Raw genomic sequence first — 25,979 nt, 5'->3', positions numbered from 1 at the left:
TCACAGTGATCTTTCTCCCACACTTCTCTTCTACCCATTTCGAGCTAAGAGTAGAACCGCAGGGGTGCGCTGCATTGGGGTCGTTGGCCTAATGAACTTCACATACTGACAAGCACAAATAATCAGCCGCCCTGTTATGAAAACCGCAAATGGAGTAATAACAGTTTGCTAGCCAGTGTTGTTTATATCACACCGTTGCTCTCACAAGCCGCAGGAGGGGAGAGTCTGTGACCTTAAGAGCTGCGGGTCCTGCACTGTCTAATTCCATGTTTATGGTTTTGCCTTTTATAACACACACAGACGGAGCTGCCCCGGCCACAAGCACACGGAAATATCATCATGCGCCCTCTCCACTGCTAATTGGTGCCTTGGTACCATCCTCTGGTGAAGAGCAGCTTTATGCTGAACAGCTACGCCAATCTCAGCCATTTCTTTTTCTTTCGCTCAGCATCATTTACTGCACATCAGTCAAACCCACTTTAAAAAGGATTTTCAGAGCAAGGTTAACTTCAGAAAAGACTTATGAATATGTAATTGTATATATAACTGTTGGCACTGCCTGTAAACAAATGTAACTAAGGTCATTATACTTTGAGATTTGTAAGATTTCTTGCTCACATAGCAAACATTTGGGATTATTTAAAACAGAAAACATTTAAACCATTGTTCCTTCGTGGGTGGCTTTAATATTTTTGAATACCCTACTCTCTGTTACGATCATGAAAAAAGAAAATATGATAATGGCTAAGTTGTTGTGAAAACCCTTTCAAAGTACTGTGAGCGCTTCAAGAAGTGTTGACATTTTTAGAACATTTAAATTACAGAGCAGTTCAACATTATGGTTTCCTTGGCAACAGTGCAAAGTGCTCTGACTCTTACAAACTTTTACACCTTAGCTTCACACACGCCTCATATCTGCAGATCAGTAGGTTCACCAGGGAAACTGTATACTTATAAACGTACTGTTACAATGCCAGAGTTAGCCAGGAAGCTATTTTTTAATCATAGTTGCTGACGATGGTATCCTAAAGTCAAGAGACAGGTTTGAAACAATAATCATGAAGTGAGGCATATCAAGTTCAGTAAAAGTAAAACCAAGACAGACATAAGCACGAAACAAACATTTGCAGTAAAAGCTTTTTTAAACATAATACAACTCTGTTTTGCTCTGCTTATAAATGGTAAGGGCAGATTTAAGGATGGCACAAGACTCGTCAACAGAATAAATCTATAGGTGAGCTTGTATTAGAACAGATGGAGCATATGCAGAGAGCAAACGCACAGCAGTATGGGAGGGACATGGAGGGATGAATGGCTTGCGGTGCTGTGGGTGATGTGGAGACGACAACAAAGTAATTATGGGACGACTAAGGATAGATATAGAACTGGGCAAGGGAGTGAGGAGAAAAGGGAGACTGGGAAGAAGGAGAATAAGCGGGTGGGGGTGCACTGCTGCTGGAGTCTTCATCACACCATGATAGTTAATTAGCCTCTGACTGTGGCGGCAAACATATTCTGTAGCCATCTGGAGCAGGGGGGAACTGTCTACCTTTCCACTTTTAGACAGCTCCGCCTGTCTGTAGTTCTTTGGTATGGATTATGTGTCATTCTGTCTGGTTTCTGTGTGTCATGTTTATGTACAGGTCTATCTGTCAGTCCATCTGTCTTAGTTATATCTTGCAGCTGTCTACCATATTGAATAAGGACCCTGATACATCCCTGTGGTATTATAATATATTCATAAAATGTACTCATCAAGAGAATCAAACACAACAGTGGCACATCTTTTCCTCCGACTGCATTTATCCAACTGTCCACAAGGGGTCATCGTTACATTGAAATTATTCTTAAGCAGGTTTTTACTGTGATCTGCAGTCGTTTGGGTTTGGCGGATTCAAACCATGGGTGTCAGGTGAAATTGTGTGTAAGGAATAAGACAGAGATTAGCTGCACAGTTATCTTGTCTCTTTGTTTTTATGTTTCTGTTTTATTGTATTGCATCTAAGATGTTTTCTGTACATTTTTGGTTGTACATTATAAAGTGAATGAGTATTATTCATGGATAACCCCACCCACCCTCTCCACCTGCAGCTGGAAGGACAGCGGAGCTCCTTCTCCAACAGACCGCTCCAGCTCGGCTGTCACAAGGAGCACATTCCTGCCCACTGCCATAACACTTTACAATAATTCCCCCTGGCTGGCAGACAACTCACTGCTCCATAGCCTCTCTTGTGAACTGGAAATAACATGCGCACCTTGAAACTTAACATACATTACATTTGCATTATATTTACTTAATATTCCATTTCACTGTATTATTTTTACATTTGTATATTTCTCATTTTTATTTTTAGTCCTAATTATTTGTAATTTGTTATGCTTCTTCTTTTGTATTTTGCTCCCAGTTTGGGATAAAGTATTTCTGATTCTGATTTCGGATTCTGGTGATATATATATTATAGTATATATTAATTGTATTGTTGATTATTTAAGTGCTAAGTTTAATTTGTATGAACTCAGATATGTTAAATACACACTGTGTAATATTAGCCAGCTACTGTAGGACAATGAACTCTAAACTTCATTTAGGCTACTGACCAAAAAATAGCCCTATTCCAAAATGTACCTACAACAGCAAAAATATTAACATATGAACAGTGTTACTGCTACTGATCAAGTTATACCAATAATAGTGACTGTTTGCTTTAGTAATGAGAGTAAAGGGGAAAATATCGAAAATTGATTAAGAGAATTAAAGCAGCACTTAAAAGAACCTAAATCTCAAAGTTACAAGAAACTAAAGTCATGTGACCAGGAACCTCACGAACCATGATCCGGCTCCGCATGGTGCTGTACCGAAACTGTGTTCCAAGAAGGGAGGGGGCTTTGTGACATGTTAAACCGGTTATCGATCAGTTAATTCTCAGGCAATTCTTAACGAACTACTTATCCCACAATGCTTCACTCTGGAGTGCACGTGTCAACGCTGCCCGCAAACCGGACTGAACGTCACATTCCTGCATTCCCTCTTTCCTCAGTCCCCAGGACGTCGGAGTAATAGGGACCACTAGATAGCTAATCCTCTTCCCCACTTTTCTTTTTGGTAAAACTCACCCATGACACGGTGGATTTGAATTCAGGAGGTGATCCCGGGTTCACCAGGATTCACAGTCTCTGTTCGGGTGAGGATTTATCTCTTCATAAGCCGCTGGAGGTGTCTGTCGGTTGCTATAACCGTGGTAACCAGAGATAACCGTTTTATAAGATGTGCTGCATTAGCTGAGAGTCGTGGCTGTGAGTGGCCTGGTTATGGTTTGGCCTGAACTGGCAGACCTGTTGCTACGGCACAGTTGACTTACGTCGTCTTTAATAAGTAATGTGTGGCCTGCTGTTTACTCTTGTACTCAGTAGCTAGCTAACGTGTAGCCACCGGCTGGTTAGCTGCAAAGCTTGCATCACCATTGTTACCGGTTAGACTCGGGCGGACACGCCGGGGTGTGGAGGAGCCTCCAGATGTTTCTTTGTTGCTGCGAAAGCAACATTAATGGTGCAGTGACTTATCATAAACATCCTGTCAACATGCAACTCTTTGGCTAACGTGTGCATACCGTGCTAGCATCCCAGACAGCATGGGCGTGGTTATAGTAGTGCACAATAAAAAAACAACCATAACTAAGGTATTGATCATCTCCTTACGGGTATTTCTTAGGATAAACTTTGCAAACAGTTTGGTTTCAGTGCCGGTGTACTTGCAGGACAAGAATTACATGAATATCCATTCAAATAGTTAGAAGTCAGTGTGTCTGGAAAGCAGCAGAGCTTGCTGCAGATCAGCAGCCCGGGTCTCAGCTGTTGACTGTAACAACAAAGAGAGGGGTCACAGCTGCTGCTAGGCTGTGGCAGGACAGATGGAAGTCACTCATTTACCTTGAACTCATATGTAACGTAGGATCTGTCATCTCTTGTGAAAACTGAAGAAAGTAGACTAAGTGGCCTAGTTGATGTGGTAAATTTGGATAATGTTACATTAATAAGCACCAGATGGGACAAACCTGAACTATGTTGAATGTGTGCTGAAATCATGGTTACTGAAAAATCAATACAGATTTATGTATAAATCTTTTCTCATATTTTGAAACTGTAATGACTAAGTAAGTCTATCCTGTAGGAGTCTTGAAACTTCAGTTTGCTCATAGCATTCCTGAGATGCCTGCTGTTCACAGACTGATTGGATCAGAGTGACTTTAGTGAGGTAAAGGAATGTCTGCATGCTACCACAAGTCACACAAGTGAGACCCTCCTGACTTGAATTGTGACTATACAGATTTTGAAGACTTTGATGCATAAAACTATGGCAACATTTGCTTGATTTATGCCCATCTCAAACAAGCAGCTTTTGCAGTGTAGATAGGGTTACTGAATAATCAAATTGATCTGAGCCTGCTGAGAGGAAAATGTGTTCCTTTGAATGAATGATATCCTCTCTCGGCGTTTTATCTCTACCCAACTTGTCCATTGCATGTCTCAGCTAGAGGCATATGCTAACAAATATGTCTGCCTAGTAGTAAGTCCGGTTCAGCCAGTGTCTGTATTTGTTATAAGTGGCATCTAACTTGGCTTAGTGCCTGTCATCTAAAGTTTAGCAAAACCGATCAACCAATTTCTAAATGTTTTAACCTTTTGTGAGCATAGTTAATTCAAACATGTATAGCTAACAAATATCTATATGTATGAATTGAAAATGAGTAGATATGATGTTATCATAGCTGTATATTGATCTTATATGGGTGAAGACAAAGTAAAATTGTCCTTGAATACAGGTCTATGCTTGCAGGACATTTTACTGTGTGTATATATCATGTGAGGCAGCTCTTGGCACCTTGTCTTGGTGCCAAGAGCTGCCTCACATGAATAAGACAACATTAATAGTGCAACATAAGACAACATTACTAGTGCAAAAACATTGAGATAAATGTTAGACATGGTTGACTATAGAAAATCTGTATTCTAATTCAGTTTATTATTTTATGAATAACAAATGATGAGTCAGTTTGGGAAGGGTACACAGCTTCAAACTGTTCATGTACGTTAAAAATGGTTGCCATGTCCTATACAATTTACAAGTGGAGCCCCCCGAAGTACACTTTATTTTCCCCATGTGAAGGAACTTCGTAAGTTCTGTCACCCACTGGAAATGAGTGGGAGATGCCTCCGAATGAATTTGATCTAATCTATGCGTTTAGGCTCTCAAAAAGCTGGTGTTTGATTAAAAACTGCAAGCCTAATCATTTAGCCTTCATCATTTTGAAGGGCCTTACCTGATTGCATCGCTACAACAGTTCAATTTAATATTGAAAGTGAAGTATTGAGATATAAATACAAATGCTATGATGAATAAAGAGTATTGTTGATGTTTAAACTGAGTTTAAAAACGATTTATATTAAATAAGACCATGTAAGCAGAGTAAGAGCAGTGTCACCATCACCCGGATGAGCCGCAGTCCCAGCACATGACTGATGCAGTGATGTGATGAACTCAGCCCTGAGTAACGGTAGCAAGTTCTGATGCCCGGCTTTCATGTTTGAGTAACTGCCTCATGTTAAAGCTAACACTAAGACACAGCGTAGTAGTTTTTATTGCTGCGTCTCACCCCCAGGTACATGCATGCTGTGTTTTTTAAAGAATGTGGAGGAGGAGCGCACACAGCAGCATCTTATGGAAAGAGTGACAGGAGCCTGCAGTAAAGTGGGGCGCCCTGACTCATCCTGCGCAGCACAAATCTCGCCTCATTTCGGTGGGAACTGCTGCTCATTACTTTCCCTGAAAGGTATGGATGAGTGAGTGGGAAGATACAATGACAAGAGGGAGGTCACATGGTTCCTGACTGAGAAACACACTAAGAGATATCAGGCGGTGGCTTAAAGCTGAGAGCAGAAGGCCATTAGCTTAGTGCCTCTGTGCAAATGACTGACCTTTTCATTTTCTTAAATGAACAATATGTGCCAAACTGTTGTCCCAGTCTTTCTATGGCCCACCTTTTGTTGTCAGAGTTACTTGTTTTGTTCCTATCATCTCATGTGTTCAACCCTGACCAACGATGGCTGCAGCTCGGTTGTCCACTAACCTTTGTTGCCTCTCTTTTCAGCTTTGAGGCCTCAGAACTTCTATTTACGTTCCATATATGTTGTGGAGCCTGTGAGCTGAATTACACTCACTCACTTGTTTGCCAGGCCTCTGTATTTGTGTGTATGTGGATCCGTACAGAAAAGCATTGTTGGGCTACAGTCCCACAGTACTGCACATGCCCAATGCTCTCCCATTAGGCCACTACAGGGGCATAGGGGGACAATGGGGCTATTGTTTTAGGTGTACACATAGCCATGCCCTTGGATCCCCCCTCTTTGACATATAAAGGCTATCTTTTTCTAGATTCAGGTCATTCAGCTCTGACGGTATGAGTAAACACATTTTCTCACAGCAACTTGCTACAATTCAGGAGGTGGCAAACCTAAACTCCTATTCCTAATTTAAGTGTGGTTGTCAACCTTGTTCCTGTACCAACCTTCTGTAAATGCCATTTTTTAGTTTATGATGACTATAGCTCAGCCAGTTTTGCATGTATTTCATTGACGTCTTGCATATGAGTCTACAGGCCTCTTCGCTGCAGGGATTGGTTGAAACAGCATTTGATTTCCGTGGTTGACTGCTAGTGTTGATGGCGAAGGTAGACGTTCGATAACCAGTCTACGTCCTTGTCCATCTTGCCTTATCAGCTGCACGGTACACTCTGAATGTCTTGAGATTTTATCAAGGAGCTCATAGATTATGTGCTGTGAAAAGCAGGGTAGCATAGTCTTTGAAGCTGTGCTAAAAACCATGGAAATCTTTAACGCACCTATGTTGTATAGTCATTTTTATACATTATATAAACAAAAACAGTGGAAAAAGATTCACAACCATACGTCATCTAATCTCACCCCAAAGAAAAACAGTACTTTTCAACCCAAGTGTGAGTTTGGTAAGCCCTCCAGTCGGTAGTAGACCAGATTAAGCGATTTAGAGGATCTCGCTCCATGGGGTGAGAACTTTATTCAGACTCCCACTGTGTAGACCGGGTCTCATGTTCTGCTTTGTTTGGGTTGTGTGGATTATGGTTCTTACTGTTGTGTAACAATATTAAAGGCTTCAAATCAGGCTGCTCACAGCCTTGTTTGATACATGTTAGGTTGTTTTACTATGCCGTGCCCATGATGCAGCCAGGGTGATTTGCTAGCAGACTTTTTTAGGGCTCTACTGTAGTGGTGTTGTGTTTATGGAACACATGGGAAAGTGTTTGACAAAGTTATGATGTTGCAGTTTATTGCAGAATATACTTGGTATGAAACTTCAGACTATTCTTCGGATACCATACTCAAATAGCATGATTTGATCTTATTTCAGTGATAAAGGATCTATAATATAAAGGAACACTAGAATAGAAATAATTCAGCATACTCTTAACAAAGGAAAAGGTCAATAACAAATACATTTGAGAAAAGTACTGCACATTGCTATTGCTCTAACACATGATGATACACTCTCCATACACAATCAACTCTTCTTGTTTCTTTTTGGAAGTAGTCAATCTACTCTCTGTCAGGACAAATGGTTATTGGCATTTGTCTCTGTCTCCCAAACAAGGAAACAGTGTGCTACCCAGTGCCATGCTGTGTCTGTCTGGCCACTTCAGTATCAGTCTGGATGGTGCTGGGCTCCAGGCACACTCTTCAGCTTGGTTTTTACTGTAGTTGCATGCTGCTCTGCCTTTCACAGCCAATCTTTCTCTGCTGGTCAGCAGTGTCACTGGCTGTGACAAGGTATCTAGGCACCTCGTTTTAGTGCACCATTCATTCGACTTGTGTCTTTCCGTTTTCTTTTCCTGTTTTTTAGACCTCTGAATCACTGCAAGCATCTCTCAATAGTTAAGTGGCTCAAATACACTCCGCTGCCAGTTTATTATTGGAGTCTGATGCAACAGCCCTGCAATGAATCCTACCTTCATGAAGTAAATAGTGTTCAGTCTCTGTTGATACTGTTATAGAGAGGTGTTGACTCAAATTTACGGTCATTGTGGCAGATATGCTGTTGGATCATACTTCGTTTATGGTAAAGAGTGGTCCTGCCTGGTGTTGTTGCCTTAACAAGATATTTTGGAAGGGGCAGCTCTTTAAAAAGCTAGAAGCGTGGCTGGGGTAGTGTGGCAGGCAGATCTTTTCAGAACAGCTGGTAGACTTGAGGGAGGGAGAGCTGTGTGGGAGACAGGAAGGAACAAAGGAGGAGTCAAGGGACTGATGAGATGTCATTTTAGAAGAGGAAGGGGAAGGAGTGGAACCGACAAAAAGGGTGGGCAGTCACTCGCATTGTCCCATTGATAACTGAATGTCTTTTTCAAATATCTTTTAAGCTATTACAACAAACATTTACTAGTTTCAGCTTCTCAATTGTTAAACGTAGATGTTTGTCTTATTTGATATTAAACAAATAAAAGGTTGGGCAAGACAAGGAATTAAGCGTTTTGACTTAAATTGTGATTGGCGTGGAAAAGGTGATAAAATAGTGAGGTGGGGTGAGCTAGAGGTGTCAGTAGCTTATACTCTATAACGCCTCTTCTGATGCTGTCTCAATTTACCTCACATTAAGGGATGGATTTTAACATATGCCGGAGTACACCCCGAGATCTGTAAACAGGTATTGATGTGTAAAAACTGGACACTAAACTTTTATCCCCCAAAAAGTTGTTTATTTGAATTGTTGGAAATATCATTGTTAGTTTCAACCCTAACTCATTCGCTCGTCCAGTTTGAGTCTAAAGGAAAATGCTAAGGTGGTCATGATTGCTGAAATACAATTTTTTTTTATGAATGCTTATGCTTTCCCTCTTCATTTGCATCGGTGTCTTGTAATATGAGAGCTCATATCAGCGCTTTGTCTTGTGTCAATGTGCCACAGGTCAGAGTCTTGTTATTTCCCTGGAGGACATGCTCTTAGTGCAAACTCTGGGGGTGTCTGCCAAATCATAAGAGCGATCAGGAAGCTTTCCTTAAGTTGTTTTTTTTATTTGCTAAATACAGTACAGTAGCCCTTTCTTTGTCTAGGTTGGATGAATCCCTTGCTTCAGTCTGGTACCCTACAGGGATGACGGTAGTTTGGGTCGTTGACTCTCACATGAGCATATTGTTCTCCTCCATCAGAAGACTGAAAGATTAAGCCTAGTGTGAACGCAAAGCAAATGTCACCTCCACTTTTTAGAATGTGATTTGGAACGGTGTGCTATGAAACACAGCAGGATAGAAAGGACTTTGAATCCGCTGTATGATAAAGAAGCAGAACGAGTGTTTACTTTGGATTGATGATGGTGTTATCCGGTTTTACTTTAAAGCATTTACAGTGTGATTTGTTGGTCCTGCTGTACAGTTGGATCATAAACTATGATATACTGTGCTCTGAAAGTCCTAAAACAAATGTTATAATACAAAGGAATCATGTCAACCAGGATAAAAAGATGGAGAACTAGTTGTACTAACAGACGGGTCAATAGCTGTTGGCAGCAGCTTCCCCTCGGGCCGTAATTCTATACCGCATGTGAAGGACAAGCGTAGGACATCGTACTGAGCTGCACCCACTGCCAGTATGCATCAAAACTAGTGATGCAAAACTTAAGACTACCATTAATGAATGCTTCTACATTCATTTCAACTGTGTTTAGGTTGTAATTTAGATGACAATTCGCTGCCACATAGTGCTTTTGATGCCCCTACAACCTCAGATATGCAAACTGGAGTGGACAACATAGAAGAGAGACGTCTTTTTTGAGCTCAGATTTGACAGATGTTGGTGTGGCTTTGGGGTTGCAAGTGATGGCAGGAATAAGAATTAAAAACTGTGCCTGTATTTAAGTTTTCTTAAGGTCTAAGATAATTGAAATACTATTTAATGTGTGTAAGTACATTGTAGTCTTAATAAAACATTACAAAAGAGCATGTCGTGTAAGGGAAGTGAGAATGCGTGTGTTTATTGTACCAGCATGTGAAAATGTACACCTTTTTAGAGGGTTATGCATCACATGTTTATTGTTAAATATTTCTAAAGGGGAAAAAAGTCTTCAAGCAGCTGCTCCAAGTGCTTCTGCACCTTGCTAGCTGCCACTCACTCAGCTACTCAAAAAGCCTGGTATAAGTGTACAGATGGATTATATTGTTGATGATGTGTAAATGATACTTCTGTAACTACAGTATGTCAGATTAGGGCATACTCTGTTACATAGTATTCAGAGATAAAAGCATTAGTCCTAAATACATAAATTAAAGCAGCAGGGTGGGGATGAGAAGGGTTAGTCCCTGTCCTTGAGGAAGAGACTTGATCAGGATCCTGGCGTTTTCTCACCAGGGGTGCTGTCCTTTATCTAACCCTAAAGTCTGATCATCCAACGGGGCATTTCTCTCTTAGTAATATTAACACAGAGATTGTAAACATGCTTTTTAGTCTAGTCTCATTGGTACACAAAAAGAAGTAAGAGCTGTTCTGTTGAAATAGTTTGTGGAACCCAGTCTTTTCTTTACTTTATGTTGTTGTTTTGTTTGATGCCATTCTATCCAGTGCAGCAGTGTCGAGTTCAAATGTGATAATAAAAAATAGATCATAGAAGTATAGCACTGATCTCAGGGTGTTAGAAAAGCCCATAACCCAAACAAAGTGTGAAAACTGTGTGCAACTGACAAATGCGCAGGGCTCCCCGGTGAGTCCCCAGGGCTCATACTATTCTGCGTGCTCCAGGGCCATAAATCCTCTTTGCATGGCTGGTGATCAAGCCATGATGTAAAGGAGCTTAGTAGCAATAGACAGACACAAGCAGGGAGCTGCTCTCCTGTTGGCCGCGGGTCAGGTGATTACACCCACAACACACACGGTGACGGGAGAGAGAGAGACAGCAGAGGAGAGGTGGAAAAACAAAGAGGGACGTTGACATGGAGAGGGAAATGAATGGTGACAACGGAGAGTTTTTGACCGAACAAGCAGAGATGAATCTGAGGTTTTCCAAGTGAAAACACAACCTGGGCCTCCTGCTGCCCCACACCAGGACAGTTTTGTTATTTGAAAGCAGGTGCTGCATATATGAAAGTTTTCTGGCAGCAGTTACTTCATGTACCGTCTTTGAGTGTTAGAATTTGAGAGTTATCCTGTCAAGACTTCACACATTTTTGGGCGATGTTTTCAAATGAAAGAAAAAATCATCATATTTTCCATAGATATAACTAGAGAAGCTGTGTGTGGCTTGAGAATGTATTGAAATTATTAATCTATTATCAAAATAGGTGATGAATGGATTTTTGTTAATCAAGAAGTGGATTAATAGACTGATTAGCACTGGTAGGGAACTCCTGCCGGTTGCTGTCAAAATTATTTTGGCAGTATGAGTAGGTAACTAATGCGGCCTCACCCATTGTCTTTTTTCTGAGCCCTCCACAGTTTCTCTGAACTAGTCAGAGAAGCACTGTTGAGGTCAATGTAGCAAATGGAGGAGAGCTTGTTCTGTTCATGTCTGTTTGTGTCAAACACAATCATAGCTAAGATAGAAAGGCACGTTTTGTTGGACCGGTTTGACACTGAATGTGGCTGCCGGTAGGTGTTATGCTTTGCTTGCCGTAAGCGGTGTCTCCAATGAATCATCCTTGCTCTGTGGCTTTTACATTGAGCGGTGAGAAGCTCATTCATGCAAATCTGAGGGCAAGCCTCCTCACATCAGTCTGTTGATAATGATAATGATAAATATTCATTCAAGTCATAAACTTGAGCGCTCTTTTTGAACGTGGACACATGCAAATCTATCCCCTCATCTGGGGCTTGAGCTCACCTTATGTCTGTTCATTCATATCATTTAATGTTCTTATTATAAACGCTGGCCAGCCTTGTACTGACAGGTGATCCATGCACTACCTTGTAAACTCTTAGTCATGTATCTGTAATTTTCTCTTCCTCCCTCCACAGGTCACTTCCCTCCTTCCCTTCCCCTGCTCCCCTTGCACCCGTCACAGCCTAGGTTGTCATGGAGAACTCCTCAGTGGCGTCAGCATCATCGGAGGCTGGGAGCACACGCTCACAGGAGATAGAGGAGCTGGAGCGATTCATCGACAGCTATGTGCTGGAGTACCAGGTGCAGGGGCTTCTGGGAGACAAGGCAGATGGAGACTTGGACCTAGACAATGGTGGCAAGGTGCCACAGGTCAGAGTCTTATTATTTCCCTGGAGGACATGCTCTTAGTTCAAACTCTGGGGGGTCTGCCATTCAAAAGATATTCTGTTGGGGTACAGCCTGCATCAAAACAGCGGCCCCTATTGGAGTTAAGTCTTTTTTTACACAAAATAAACCCACTTCATGTACTAAAGCACCTTCTCCCCCCCCCCATTTCTCTGCTCCAGTGGACAGATGACTGTAACAACAAGAAAGATGGCAGCTGGACGTCTTCACGGGGAAGAGGCTCAACCAAGCCAGTAAGTGTTTTCATTGGGTTATGCTTATTTCACAGCTTTGGAGGTGACTATTAATTATGCATTGAATAATCAGTCACAGTTTAGCTTTGCAAAGCATACTCATGATCCCACTAAAGGGCTGTACTGGCAAAAAATGACTGGATCAGCTGTACCCTACTGTCTATCACTAGGAGTGTAGTGAATGGGAAGAACGACCTATCCCTGTCTCTTTTTTTTATATCTTGAACTAAGTACAGTTTATATGGTTGGCCTTTAATGTATATCAGTGTTTGGACAATATCGAAGCAATAACAAACGGTTTATAACTGTTCCTGCATCCCCCCTTTACTTTCTGAAGATGTACAAATATATTTAAAGTCTGACAGCACACAAAACAGGGCTTTAACTTTTATAATGTTAATAAAACTACTGGGGAGGGAATAAAGATGATATGAAATTAAATCATGAAGCCCTGACCTGTGTTTGCGTCACAACACATGACAAAAAACATGGTGAAACGACTTATTTGATGTTGCACATGTGCAATTCACTTTTGTAGCCATGAATCTATGTTGCTAGTCTGGGTGAATATAAGCAGTCCTAGTTTTATCCAACAAACCAGTGAGCACAGCTTTCCTTTATGTTTTACCCAGCTCTACAGCTCTCATTCTACTGCTACCTCCAGTGCTCATCCTCCCTCTGGTCACTGGAGCATCTCATTGATTAAAGCGTAGGTTTGCTCAGCTCTCAGCCCTGTATGTTCTGGTCAGCAGTTTCCCCCTCCGTCAGCTCAAATGTTTGGATAGAACACCGGCCGTAAGAAGTCCACAGCCTGCGATTGATGTAGAAAGTTCGCTCTTGATAACACTCTGCAGCCTGAGCCAGTAATTGAATCATCTTAAGTGAATTATCAGTCAGTTAGTCTGCTTCATATCAGAGAGTGTGCTGCTCTGCTCTGACTGTACTGTCTACAGTGATTCAGAGTATTATTGCTCATCAGAGATTTAGAGGTATGATTCACCAGGAAGTAAGTAGCGAAGCAGCGCGAGTGAGTGGTTCAAAGAGTGCAGAGCTCTAAATATGAAGAACGTAAAGAGAAAGACTAGAATTGAAATGTCTGTATTTATATTAATACATCAAATTCCTGTCAATATGTATTCATTGTAGAGAAATTAAGAAGTCTTGTGTTTGTTTACCTACAGCTTTTGAAAGTAAAAATGTCCAAGGCAATGATACAAGAGTTTTTGACGGACACAGAATACTCAGTCCTCCCCTCTTTCAACCCTGCAGGATGAGTGGGATCACAGCAGTAACGGCAGTACAGGTTCCAGGCCCAGTTCAGGTTCTAGACCAGGATCTGGCTCGCGCTCCGGCAGCAGAGGCAGAAACAACCAGTTCACAGGCCCTGCCAAGGTACAGATACACCTGCCTGTCCGTGTGTGTTTGTCTGCTTTCTCATATGTCACTACCTACAGTATGTCTCCTCTGGCTTTAGTAGATCGAGTGGTGCTCCTGTTTATGACGTTTAACAAAATCTTAGTGAGTTTGGTATGTGATAGATTGTAAAGAAGTGTTTTGTTGTCATACTGAAATATTTTCCTTGCTGTTGGGATAGAACGGGAACAGAGAAGGCTCCTTCGACATCCTGGGGACAGACATATGGGCTGCCAACACAATGGACTCACGCGGGTAGGTGCCTGTCTGCTTCACACACCTTGTATGTTGTACAGTCTACTGATCCTGAATTCCAGCCATTGTTCCTGGAGGGCCACATGCCTGATCAACACACTCCAAGTCCATAAGCTTCTGACTATTTTTGCTTGGTGAAAGTCTCACTGTTTTTGACTTCCCCTCGACTGGACTTTACTTTCCTGAGGTACAGCTCTATTTGTTTATTTTAAGGTGTGCTGTTTTGTAAATCTGGATTTGTTTTCTTATGGTGAGAAAAAGACAGCATGAATTATGGGTATCAAACAGTAGGTTTTCACAAGAAATGCAACAAGGGACATCAATATTCAAAAGTCAGTTCTGCCACCTCATCCCAAACTAACTTCAGTTAATCAAGAAGCTACACTGCTAAGTCGTGGACTTCCTGCTGATGATGAAACACATTTAGTTTCAGTGTTTCTGCTACTGAAGGCTCAACTCCCTCCCTTAATGTTTGAAATCTTGTTTGATTTTCTTACACGCTAGAGCGGAGTGAAAATCCTTTCAAACATGAGCTTGACCTGTAACTAGAAGAGGATAAAATGTGTGAGACTTACATCTTTACTGGTGGGAGGTCTGGTCTCCATGGTAACAGCTGCTCGGCAGCGTCAGCTACCTAACTTCCGGCCACGGTGGCACATCTGAGCACACAGTGAAGGAGCAACTCTCCCTCCATGCTGACAGATGAAGTGTAGCATTGGTTGAGTATTAAATAGAAGCTGATTTATTGGGAGTTATTTCTTGACATTGGTAAAAGCTGCTTGAGAAGATTTGCTGCAGCTTAGAGTTTCAAAACATAAAATGTTGTTTAAGTTTTAACTAAGTTACGTCCTTGAGTAAAATAAAATAATGTATCCAGACTCCCCTAGTGGTGACACAAGTCCATGGTAGCCCCATTTGGTCCGTGACTGACAGAGCCTTTTATAAGATGCAGCTGTCTCTCCACACCTCACCACCTCACAGTTTCTTGTTATAGGACTTGTGCGTATACATGGACGCTGGATGTCTCTAACTTTCAATATGTCTCTGTGTTGCAGAGGTGCAGGCTGGGACGTGCAACCAGAGAAGCTGGACTTCAGTCATTTCCACAGGAAACACTTAAGAGGAACGCCAAAGCACTTGCCACACATCGACAGAGAGGGGTAAGACCTTGGTTCTGCTGATGCTGCCCTGACTCAGCATAGTATTGATCATTCCATATTATCTAAGATGCGGCTTTAAGGTTGTCCTCTGTCACTAAGCACATTTATGTCTCTCAATCCCTGATGGTGACTTCCTCTCCTCCAGGATGAATAAAAACAAGTTTGAAGAAGACGACGGCATAGACATGAATGACATCGAGAGGTTCCTGCCCCATCTGCGCTCTGTAAGTCACAGTTCTTTCTCTTTTTGTCAATGTGATTGCCCCTACTTACATTAATTTCTCACTCGGTTAAGCAATATGTCTTAATATGCATATCTTTGAAATGCACATGCAACATCATGTGGTTTTGTAAGAGCTCTTTTGCACTGATGTGATACAGTGAACAGCCAGCAAGCCGCTCACAAAGATAATAACCCATTAGTTGTCAGAGAGTGACCCCTAGTGGCGTAATGGAAAAATAACAGATCTATTTATATGACTACTGGTGCTGTAAGTAAAACCACCAGAATATTAATCATAAAAATAAGAAAATACATTTACGAGCATTTTTTTGTCTGAAGAACAACAATTCATACATGCTAGATTAGTTTGGATGGATTCATACTTATGTTATAAATGACACTTTTTGATGATAATTTCACATTTGGGGACACCTGCTGGTCAAACGCTGTAACTGACTTAAAAGGTGCATCAAAAGGTTGTACTGACCCCTGGTGGTTAAATGTATGTACAACATTTAAACAGCCCTCAAATGTCTAGAAAAAAAGTATGAGTTTAAAACCTTTTCGATAGCTTTTGAGCTCACAAAATAATACTTTTTTGTCCAGATCTACATTGTGAGACAACTAAAACTTATGTAACTGATGTTAAATATCTACCTAATTTGGCTTACTCAGACTTTAAGAGACTGTCTTAACAATAAAGTTGCAGAAGGCTTCTCTAGGGAGGAGATAAGCCCCTGTCTGTACATATCTTATAGTCTTAAGCCTTATATAACAGTTTCCTATTGTCTTTCATTATAAGGCTTTCCTCAATATGACATTTCTGACGCCATCAAAGGGAAGACAAATATGTGTAATTCTTTCAGCAGCTGTGTATACCATTTAAGGGTTTTGACCATTGTGCTTTCCAAAGTGATTTGTGATTCCGTGGGACGGCAGATTTCACCCACCGCTGGGGTTACCCTTCTCTCTTCCTTCCTCTACTCTCTGAGCCAAAATGTCCTCCATCTTTCAGAGCGTTTGAGTCACAGTGTCTTCCTCTTTCCTTCCGCTCTTGGCTTCTGTAATCGAGCTGTGATTTGCCTCTCATAGGGTTTCAGCCAAAATGGGCCGAGTTGCGAAGATGGCTTCCTCATTGTAAAACTCCTAAGCCAAGATTGCTGTTTCCCTTCTTTCAGTTAGTGCAAATTGAAAGAGGGGATTAACTGCACTTCTCTGGTGACCTAGGTATCGGATATGTGTGGGCACTGGGATACAGCAAGGTCAGAGACACGGAGTCGGGGGGATTTTGTCTCCCTCAGATTCTTTGGCTGTTTTTGCTTTCAGCTTTACTCTCTCTTTCACTTTTGGTCTGTGCTGCTGTGATTCCCTGACTTTTTAAAGTTTCCCTGAAAGCTCTGTCAGGCGGAGTCATGCAGCAGTGATGCCAGGCCACTGAGGCCCAGTTTTTACTCTGAAGCCATCCACTGGGTGTGGGACAGCCCCGAAGACTAATCTGAGGGCACTCCAGTATCCATGTTATTGTCCAGGGCCAGTAACTTTACTGAATGTTTATTACCTATACTTAATATAAATCACTCAAACTGAAGTCCACTTATAGATGTATAACTGTAGCCTGATCGTTGTCTGCATCTGTGCAGAAATAATGGGTTTGAACAGAATTAATACAAATGTAGGTAAAATCCTACTTGCACATTGATGGATCAATAATATCATTCACGTAGCACATTATCTTTAATTTTTGCTATAGGACTTGCCAAGCATCTGAATACTTCTTTTGGATTTTTTTCAATACAGATTGTTGACAGACTTTCTTTATCATCAATATTATTATCTAGCCAGAAACACGTCTTATTTTGCCCCTCATCTCCTCCAGGGCTCATCCAAACTCACCTTATACGCTCCACACTTCCTGCCAACATTCACCTCCCCTTTCCAGGAGTTGGAATAGACTTACAAACAGCCCTGGGATGTGGAAAACATCTTGTTTGTGTGTGTGGGCGTGTGAATGACTCTGATAGAAAGGGCTTCCTCCTCCTGCCCTCAGATTCTGCTGCACCTCTACCGGCCTCTCTGGAATGTCATCCAGTTCATACAATACCGCTGCCTTCAGAGAGAGGAATTCATCGGTGGATTCAGAACAGCTAATGCATGGATTCTAAATATAATGTAAAATATAAAAAACAAGTGTGCACAATTTTTGCTTTTATTTAATTACTATAATATTTGTTAATTGTATGTCAATTTGTAAAAACAATAGTTCAAAAAAACACAATTAAAACATACAGTAATGCAAGCAATAGGAAGAAAAGATGTTAAGCATAAAAATCAAAGATGATCTTTAAAAAACTTTTGGATTGAGGATAAAAAAACACATTTTTACAATAAAGAGTTTATTTTAATATTTGAACCATTTACTGATCAATTAACAGATTCATTTCTTCAGCCAATAACATGTAAACTATGTGTATCTATAAGCCAAAGTGACATAAATCTAATTCTTCGGCATGAATCTAATTGTTTTGTCTGACCAACAGTTCTAAAACTCCTTAGCTTGGAGAGCGTGCATGAAACAACAGAATATATGACTCAAATTGATCAACTTTCCACCTACTCAAAAATACTAACTGAAACTAGCAAATCTAAGTAATGTTTTCCCCTGGTACCCCCAAGACCTTTCCCTCCTTCATGACGCATGGTGTACGGTAGCATGGACACTTGATCTACCTCACAGGGTGTTTGGCATCATCAGGATGATCATGTCAGTGTGATCCTCAGTGTTGTGACAGCCACAGCTCGTTTGCATGTGTGGGTTCATGAGGGTGTTACTGTACCTGAAATAAGATCAGCATACGTCTGCTTCTCCAGACATCAACAGCTTTTTGTGTGAGTATGTGTTACATCCATGCACACACACTTTCCTTGACCAACTTCATTGTAATTCTTTTTTATTTATTTAATAGCAAGGCTCTCTTACCTGTGGGTGGTTTTTTTCATCTGAAATAGAGTGGAGTGGGTGCTTCTGTTTCTGTGCAAATGGTATGACTGTTGTGACCCGATGTTCTTTCCCATGAGGTAATTTATTGGCTGCCAAGATAATGTCAGCTCAGTGTTACCAGGAATCCAGGCAGTATCCATGACGGTCAGCCTCAGCTTGGTTATAGCTGGAAGCAATGTTATTAACAGCATATGGTGTAATGGTTTAACACCTTGGGAGTAACTCTTTTTTGCTTCCTTGCCAAGAGTTAGATTCCAATCGGGATACCTCCTATCATATCTGCATGTATGAATGTACAGCTTTAGAAAGCAGCTTGCTCGTTGAGCTTAGAATGAAGCCTGAAAATGCAGAAAGACCTAGCCTTACTGGATTCCAAGATAAAAATAGCGGCTTTACACTTCAGTTATTATCCTGATGAAACCAACAACAAATAGCATGTCAGGTAGTTAGCTTTAAAATTGGTTTGGTGATAGGCGGTATGTGGATTTAAGAAAATAAAATGGATAGAGTGGGACCAGCTAGTGTTAAGGCTAAGCTAGCCTTAGCCTGACTCTAGCTTCGTATTTGCTGTACAGACATGTGCATGGCATCTTCTTCTCTTGACTCTGGTTTGAAAAGTGTAAATAGTATTGCTGGAAATATATAACTATGGCCACAGAAAGACACTTTTATTATAACATATTCTACACAAATAAACTGAGGTGTACATTATACAAAGAGGTGTTTTGCTTCTTTGCAGTCAGTGATAAAATTCAAAGTGTCTTTCAGAATGAAGGGCACCAGAGGAGGAAGAGAAGGTTAGGGTTAGAGGGAGCAGAGACGGAGAAAGCGGCAAGTCATTTAGGAGACATCCGGTCTCTGGGCCGTGAACAAAGCCGTCCAACAGGGGAACAAAGCAGGAGTCTGGAGCTGAGATATCACAGACTGGTTGGCCCCTCCGTCTGGAAGTGTACGTGCCGCAGAGCAGGGCTCCAGTTGAGAAGGGACAGTGGGGGGGCGGGGTGGGCTTATTCGGCGGTCTGTCTGTCAGCTGTCACTTTGTCTGAGTCCTGCATTCCTCTCATAGTATCAGCTCCCACACATTCACTGTTCCTGTGTGTTTCTGATTACCTTAAACACACTGTTCTCCTGCACATCTCTTCTGTCATCCTTTGCCTCGTCTCCCTTCGGTTCTTCCTATTTGCTGTTTCCTTTTTCCTTTTCTCTTCTAACTCCCATCATTATGCTCGGTTCCCCACTCCTACCTCCTCTGTCATCCTTTTACCCCTCCCCTCGATCCTTCAAATGCTGGTGGGCAGCAGAACAATATCCAGGGGGTCATGGTGACCGGCAGCCCCCTCCCTGTGGTCTCTTCCTGCTATTGTTCCTGGTCCTACTGCTGCTTGGCTCCTACACTCTATTAACCGCACACACTGGCTTAATCACCGCTGCACAGCGCTCCGTTCTGGCCTCAATCCTGCGAGAAACACTGGAGACTTGAGAACACATGAAAGCAGGTTACCTTGGGAGAATTGTAATTAATTCCACAGAGCTATTAAATATTGCACGAGTGACTGTTAAATTCATCACGTCTGAATGACAGTATACGTACACAAACAAGATTAACCTAATTTATTCTATCACAAGTGCATAATAATGAAATCTGCATTGTAAAGCAGTTTGGGAAAGAACAAGGCCAAAAAGGCAGATAACTTGATTTCATGCCCCTTTTTTTTCTTTCCCCCTCCCCTCTTTGAACTGATTTATATACTTGGCATATTACTGCGGTGCTAAATCCCAAGAAACAAGGTAACCTCCAGCCTGCGCCATGATTAAATTAATTCTCTATCTCTAGTATGTGTTCATGATAGGTTGAGTGCTGCCCACGGTGTCAATTTATGATGCTGATAATAAAGTAGTAAAATCAGCACAGTACGGAGCAACCAAAATGTCCCCACAAGAATAGGGGTCATTAATAATTGGTCTTCACAATGTTAACTCGACCGCACACGAAGCATCAGGTTTTATTCTGCAGAATAATATGAGGAGACCGTCAGTGTAACAAAGAGGATACGTATGAAGTCTTTTTTTCCCTCACCTGTAACCAGGCTGTAGCACATGAAACCTGCTGCTGTAGCATTGGCTGTCTCATGATTATATTTCTTTAGGGAACTTCAGGTTTTTTTTTCCTCTGACACTTTGATCCCACAATGGCTCCGTCTCCTCCTGTAGCTAGACCCCCGAGTCCTTTGATGTGGCTGTCTATCTGTCTGTGCTCTGCTGTGGCTCCGGCCTCAGATCACTTATTAAATGAGACACGGATGTCAGGACCTCACATCTTTCCCTCTTATCACCGATCACCCACTGTACCTGACTTTGGCAGCTTTGAATCACTTCCTTTGGCCCTGGTTGGCAGGCATCAGCTGCAGAGCATGTTACATGAAAGGCCTAACGTAGGGATCATGACACATGCAGCAAATCTTTTCCTACAGGAATTTTACAGAAAAACAATTCTCAATCTTAAAGGTTAACTTCATTTCTGATATGAGCAAGCTGGACACATCTATGATGGCGGCAATGTAAGGGCCAATACCAAGTTGTGTAGCATTTCTCTTTCTCATTGTAGGAATCCACTTTTGTTAATCAATTATAATAAAAATAAAGAAGGTCAACGCCAAATACAATTGATTTTGTTACACAGTTCACATTTCAGTCATTATTTGGCACAAAATCTAAGCTTAACTTCCACTTACACATGCTTAAGCCATACACTGTGGCGGTATTAACTATAGAATCTGTTTTGACCTGCTCAATCTATGATGTAGCACACTGACTTACTTATTAATTAGATATCACTTTTAATACTATACCTCGGGGCATGATCAGCTAAACAGTTTAAAAGGTTTCCACCTGGTTCAGATTTGAATGGCATTTTAACACGGTAGTATTTATTGTTACAGTTATGTGGCTGTCTAATGATAAATGAACAGCCTGTTATTATAGTTGTAAAACATCGATTCACAACATAAAGACAGCTAAAGCTAATTTTCGTATGGACACATAAAATAAAAGCAATCGGAGGCCACATAAACGACACATTATTCATTCAGGCTTGTAATATAGGCAACATCATTTCAGCCTTTATACTTCAGCTCGTCTGGATTTGAAATGCTTGCTATCTCGTATTTACAGTCCCTCTTGTTTTCATACTCGCTCTCTCTCTCCTCTGCTCTCAACAACCTGTCCTGTAATGCCACCCCTGGGGCGGTTTTCAATTTATTGCTTTTGGCCGAGGGCCCTCGTAACATAAATAAGCTGAGGGAAACAATGGACGGACTGAATGACCATCATACCAGAATTGTTACACACTAGAAGGCGCAGGAAGACGTGCACTTCACTTTCCATGCCATTGCAGAGAAAGTCCTATGATCGCTATTCTCAGTTTCTATTCTTCACATTTCCATCCCCGTTCGCTCTCTCATTTCCATACTTTCCTTCCTCGTTACTTATACTCCTTTCGCACCAAAGCCACGTCATTGTTATGAATGGATCGACATTGGTCTCTGACCCAGGTCAATGACCCTTCTGGCAAAAACCCTCGGAAAAATAAAAAACCTTTTTAGATACTGCCTGGGGTGAGTCATAAAATGTGCTTTAAAGGCTAAATCATGCATTACTTCCAAAGAAGATCATCTGTTTTGCTTGGGAGCTATGTGGCGATGTTGAGTGCTTGTAACATCCTCTCTGCTAGCATCCCAGGTAGCCTCTCCCAGTGACCTGTGCTGTCCCCTGCAATGCTACACGGTGTGTCAACTTCCTCTCAAGGCAGACATCCAGGCGCATAATACAAGGCACACATTAAAACACACCCCAATCAGGATTGTATTTTAACTTGCAGCAGTACACCTTGTCTTCTTCTGGAGCATTTTAGTTGACTGTTTAATTTTAAGCTATTCAAACACATTTGTTGTTTTAGTCTAACAATCCCTTTGCTACCGCCAAGAATCAACTAACACCACCCACTCTTTCATCCCTAGCCGTCTCAAGGATATAATGACCTGGGTAGAAACTTGTCAACACATTTAACTGTCAAACTAGATATCCTAAATCCCTCAATAAACACATGCAAAGCTGCTCCCTCTGTGTTGATGCTTCCATTCATTTTTCAGTCTGTTATTTCAAACTTTACATGAATCGCATTGTCAAAACTTTTTTCCCCATGAAAAAAACCCTCCTCATCCATACTTTCCCCTTCTCCAGCTTTCGTCTACTCATTTAGCTCCTCTGTGGTCTTTCTTCCGGGCTCCTCCAGGATCCTGCTTGGGGATAGCCAATCAAATATGTTTGAACACTCATTGATGCTAGATTACTTTGTAGTGATAACAGGGTAATTCTAGTGTTTACCTTGTTACTGTCGAGATGGAGGATAACAATCGTGGCTGCGACGGCTTTCTAGGTTTGATGAAATCCTGTCTGATGGGTGATTGTGGTTCTATTAATAAAGCTGAACCCCCTACATAACATCTTATAATCTCAGAAGCTGTAGCAAATCATTACAACCAACTCGGCTCCTTTTCAGTCCAAATGCTACTTATTATTATTGGTAAACGTGAAGCGTTGTCCTGGATCCCTCTCCTCATCCAAATTAGCAGCTTGTCTCTTTTTGTCTAAGAAAATATTTGGAATAACCCTTCACCAATCTCTTGATAACCTTGATAGTCTTTACTCTTGCATACATAAACCAAACCACAGAAGAAAACAATTCCTTTGTCCGTTTCTATCTGCTCTCTCCAACTCGCACAACTAGCCCCCCCTCGCTGTCCTTGTCACGTCCACAGGGCTCGCACTGCCTGCCGCGAGGTGAGGGGTCTTCTGGCTGGGGACCAGGACAGCACACGCCTCTCTTTGATCTTCCCCGTGCTGGCTGCTACCTGCAGATAGCATATTCACACACACACACACACACACACACACACACACACACACACACACACACACACACACACACACACACACACACAGTTCTTCCTTTCAACCACAGAGACAGCTCTTCATCTCTCGTTTCCTCCTTCTCCGTTCCTGCCGACAGCTTTTCTCTAAAGCACTAGTGCTGTCCAAAATATGCTTCCTCTTTTCTTTTCTTTTTACACAAATTGACAATTCAAAGAGCTTTTTTTTAGAAAAAGTGTTGCCTAAGATCTGAGATATAGTGATGGGAAAATACTTGGAAGTTAAGTGTATTGCGTGTATCATTTCACCCGTGTGTGTGTGTGTGTGTGTGTGTGCGTACTTACCATCATCTGGTTACCATTTGAAGGCAGAATTACAGCTAATGATATCCTAGAGGAAAACTACAGTAGCTAAACATGCAACAGTTCCTCCATTTCTTTCTTTTTTCTTCCTCCACCTTCTTTTCCTCCCTGTCAGACCACTCTAGGAGTCTGGGAAAAAAAAGCAGAATGTCGTTCTGGGGATGTTAATACTTTTGGGTTTATATGTAAAGTCTCTGGTCAAAGTAAAGCTTTGTACCGACAGACGGTTCAAGTGTGTGTTTGTCTGCCTTTTTTGGGATCTTCCTGTGCCACAGGAATACGGTGCCCCCCAGCACACAAACACACACATACAGACACTTTCTGCCTCTCACATCTGGATTCAATCAGAATCGTACGATCCCCCAGCAGCCTCTCTAAAAGAGAAGTAGGTTAGAGCAGCAGTCTTACATTTCAAGCAAACTCATTAGAACATTTACAGTATGTTCTGAAAGGCTGGATGTGCAGTATGTTTGTGCAAGAAAGAAAGTCAGGGACACAAAATATGTAAGTAGAATTCCTACTTTGCAATGCAAAACGTAGCTGATGCTCTACAGCTATAGTGCATGCTATATACTGTGTACACATTAGTAAAACACCGCCTTAAGTCATTACAAAGCAGTCTACAAACCTCTTTCTTCAACTCTCCTTCTCTTATTTTTTCTTTCCTATATATTCATGTAAGCTTCAGTTGAAAAAGATCACACTCTTTCTTGTCTCAATTATACAAAACCCACCACAACCTCTTGCCACTTCTCTACCAATGGAAACTAAAAACGCAAGCGAAACACGTAACAAAAAGTGAATGCTCTGGGGGTATGAAAAGATAAGCATATTCCACATGTACCTGCTTACACAGCCAATGAAAAGAGGATTAGACTCAGATATCATCTATATGCTTGATATGCTGATCAGGAGACAAGATGCACTGACTTTTATTTTGGTTCTACTTTTATCAAGAAAAGGAAGAAGTGAACTGTTCCGAGAGTAAAAACAGTGCCCGAGTCTCCCTTTTTGCAGACTGTGGTCATCTTCTTGCACAATGCTGTGTTTGCGAGTTAGGGGAATTTTTTGCATCAGCCTGGAACTATTTGCTACACACTAAATAACACACATTTGAATCCTTGCTTTGTATTCACCATATATGCTAATCTTCATCATCTATCATCAGCCACTTATGCACAGCAGACATCACGCGTATACTGCACATAGTCTCACACACATCTATGCACCAACTACAACAGCACCATTTACCCACCAGTGCTGTGCTAGGCCAACTGTAACCATGGTAACAGCTGTACAAAGTGATAGTGAGTGAAGGGGCACTATGCTGTTTGATTGACAGGGCAGATGTTAAATTGATGATGGATGCTATTATTTTAGTTTTCATTCTAAGTTTTTTATAACATATTTAATATGAAAAAAATATATTTCTCAGGCGTATGCCAACAAATACTAAATGTAATCAAATAAAATAACAGTACCAGTTGTTTATTGACCTGAACATTTATTTTGGATCTCAGTTTTTTAGCTTCAATATCTTTCAATTAAAGTCCTTGTACCTATGAATCCAAGCCTGTACCATGAGTTTTAAGATTCTGAAAAATATTCAGGAGAACAAGCCTCTTCACTCATGTTCGAAGTCTTGAAAAGAAGACGGCATTGCACAATTCTCCTCAGTAAATGCATTCAAATGAGTTTATTTTTGTTTCTAAAGAAAAAACCTAAGGTTCGTCTGTTCTATTAGAAATCAAACCCTTTGTGTACTTTTGATGGTACAGCAAGGATGAAGGATTCTGCTGATACTTTCCAAGAAGTGATCTTTTCATTTCAGGCTGTTCATGAAGGGAGCTGTCTCTTATCTTTGAATTTGTCCCCAACAGGTCTTCCCTCCCCTTCCTAATGAGGCTGAGATCGCAAACACCAAAAAGCTCTTCCGACGCAGGAGGAATGACCGACGGTAATGACACACACACACACACACACACACACACACACACACACACACACACACACACACACACACACACACACACACACACACACACACACACACACACACACACACACACACACACACACTAACCTACCTCAGTGAGAGGGAATGTTTTTT

The 25,979-nt window shown here is 41.4% G+C and overlaps 1 protein-coding gene across 2 annotated transcripts in view; it reads left to right on the top strand.

Moving 5' to 3' along the window:
* The first annotated feature begins 3,012 nt into the window (after window positions 1-3,012).
* Window positions 3,013-25,979, top strand: part of ctif (CBP80/20-dependent translation initiation factor) — a 40,727-nt gene continuing 17,760 nt past the window's right edge. For both annotated transcript variants that reach the window (XM_063889779.1, XM_063889778.1), the window contains exons 1-8: window positions 3,013-3,182; window positions 12,026-12,260; window positions 12,458-12,529; window positions 13,799-13,921; window positions 14,124-14,197; window positions 15,253-15,357; window positions 15,503-15,581; window positions 25,750-25,826. In XM_063889779.1, the coding sequence (XP_063745849.1) occupies window positions 12,084-12,260; window positions 12,458-12,529; window positions 13,799-13,921; window positions 14,124-14,197; window positions 15,253-15,357; window positions 15,503-15,581; window positions 25,750-25,826 (707 nt within the window). In that variant the 5' untranslated portion in view covers window positions 3,013-3,182; window positions 12,026-12,083. The remainder of the gene's footprint in view (window positions 3,183-12,025; window positions 12,261-12,457; window positions 12,530-13,798; window positions 13,922-14,123; window positions 14,198-15,252; window positions 15,358-15,502; window positions 15,582-25,749; window positions 25,827-25,979) is intronic.

This window comes from Eleginops maclovinus, chromosome 8 (assembly GCF_036324505.1).
Source record: "Eleginops maclovinus isolate JMC-PN-2008 ecotype Puerto Natales chromosome 8, JC_Emac_rtc_rv5, whole genome shotgun sequence".
NCBI lineage: Eukaryota > Metazoa > Chordata > Actinopteri > Perciformes > Eleginopidae > Eleginops > Eleginops maclovinus.
The sequence above is the reverse complement of the archived record's forward strand: the minus strand, read 5'-3'. Positions and strand labels throughout refer to the sequence as shown.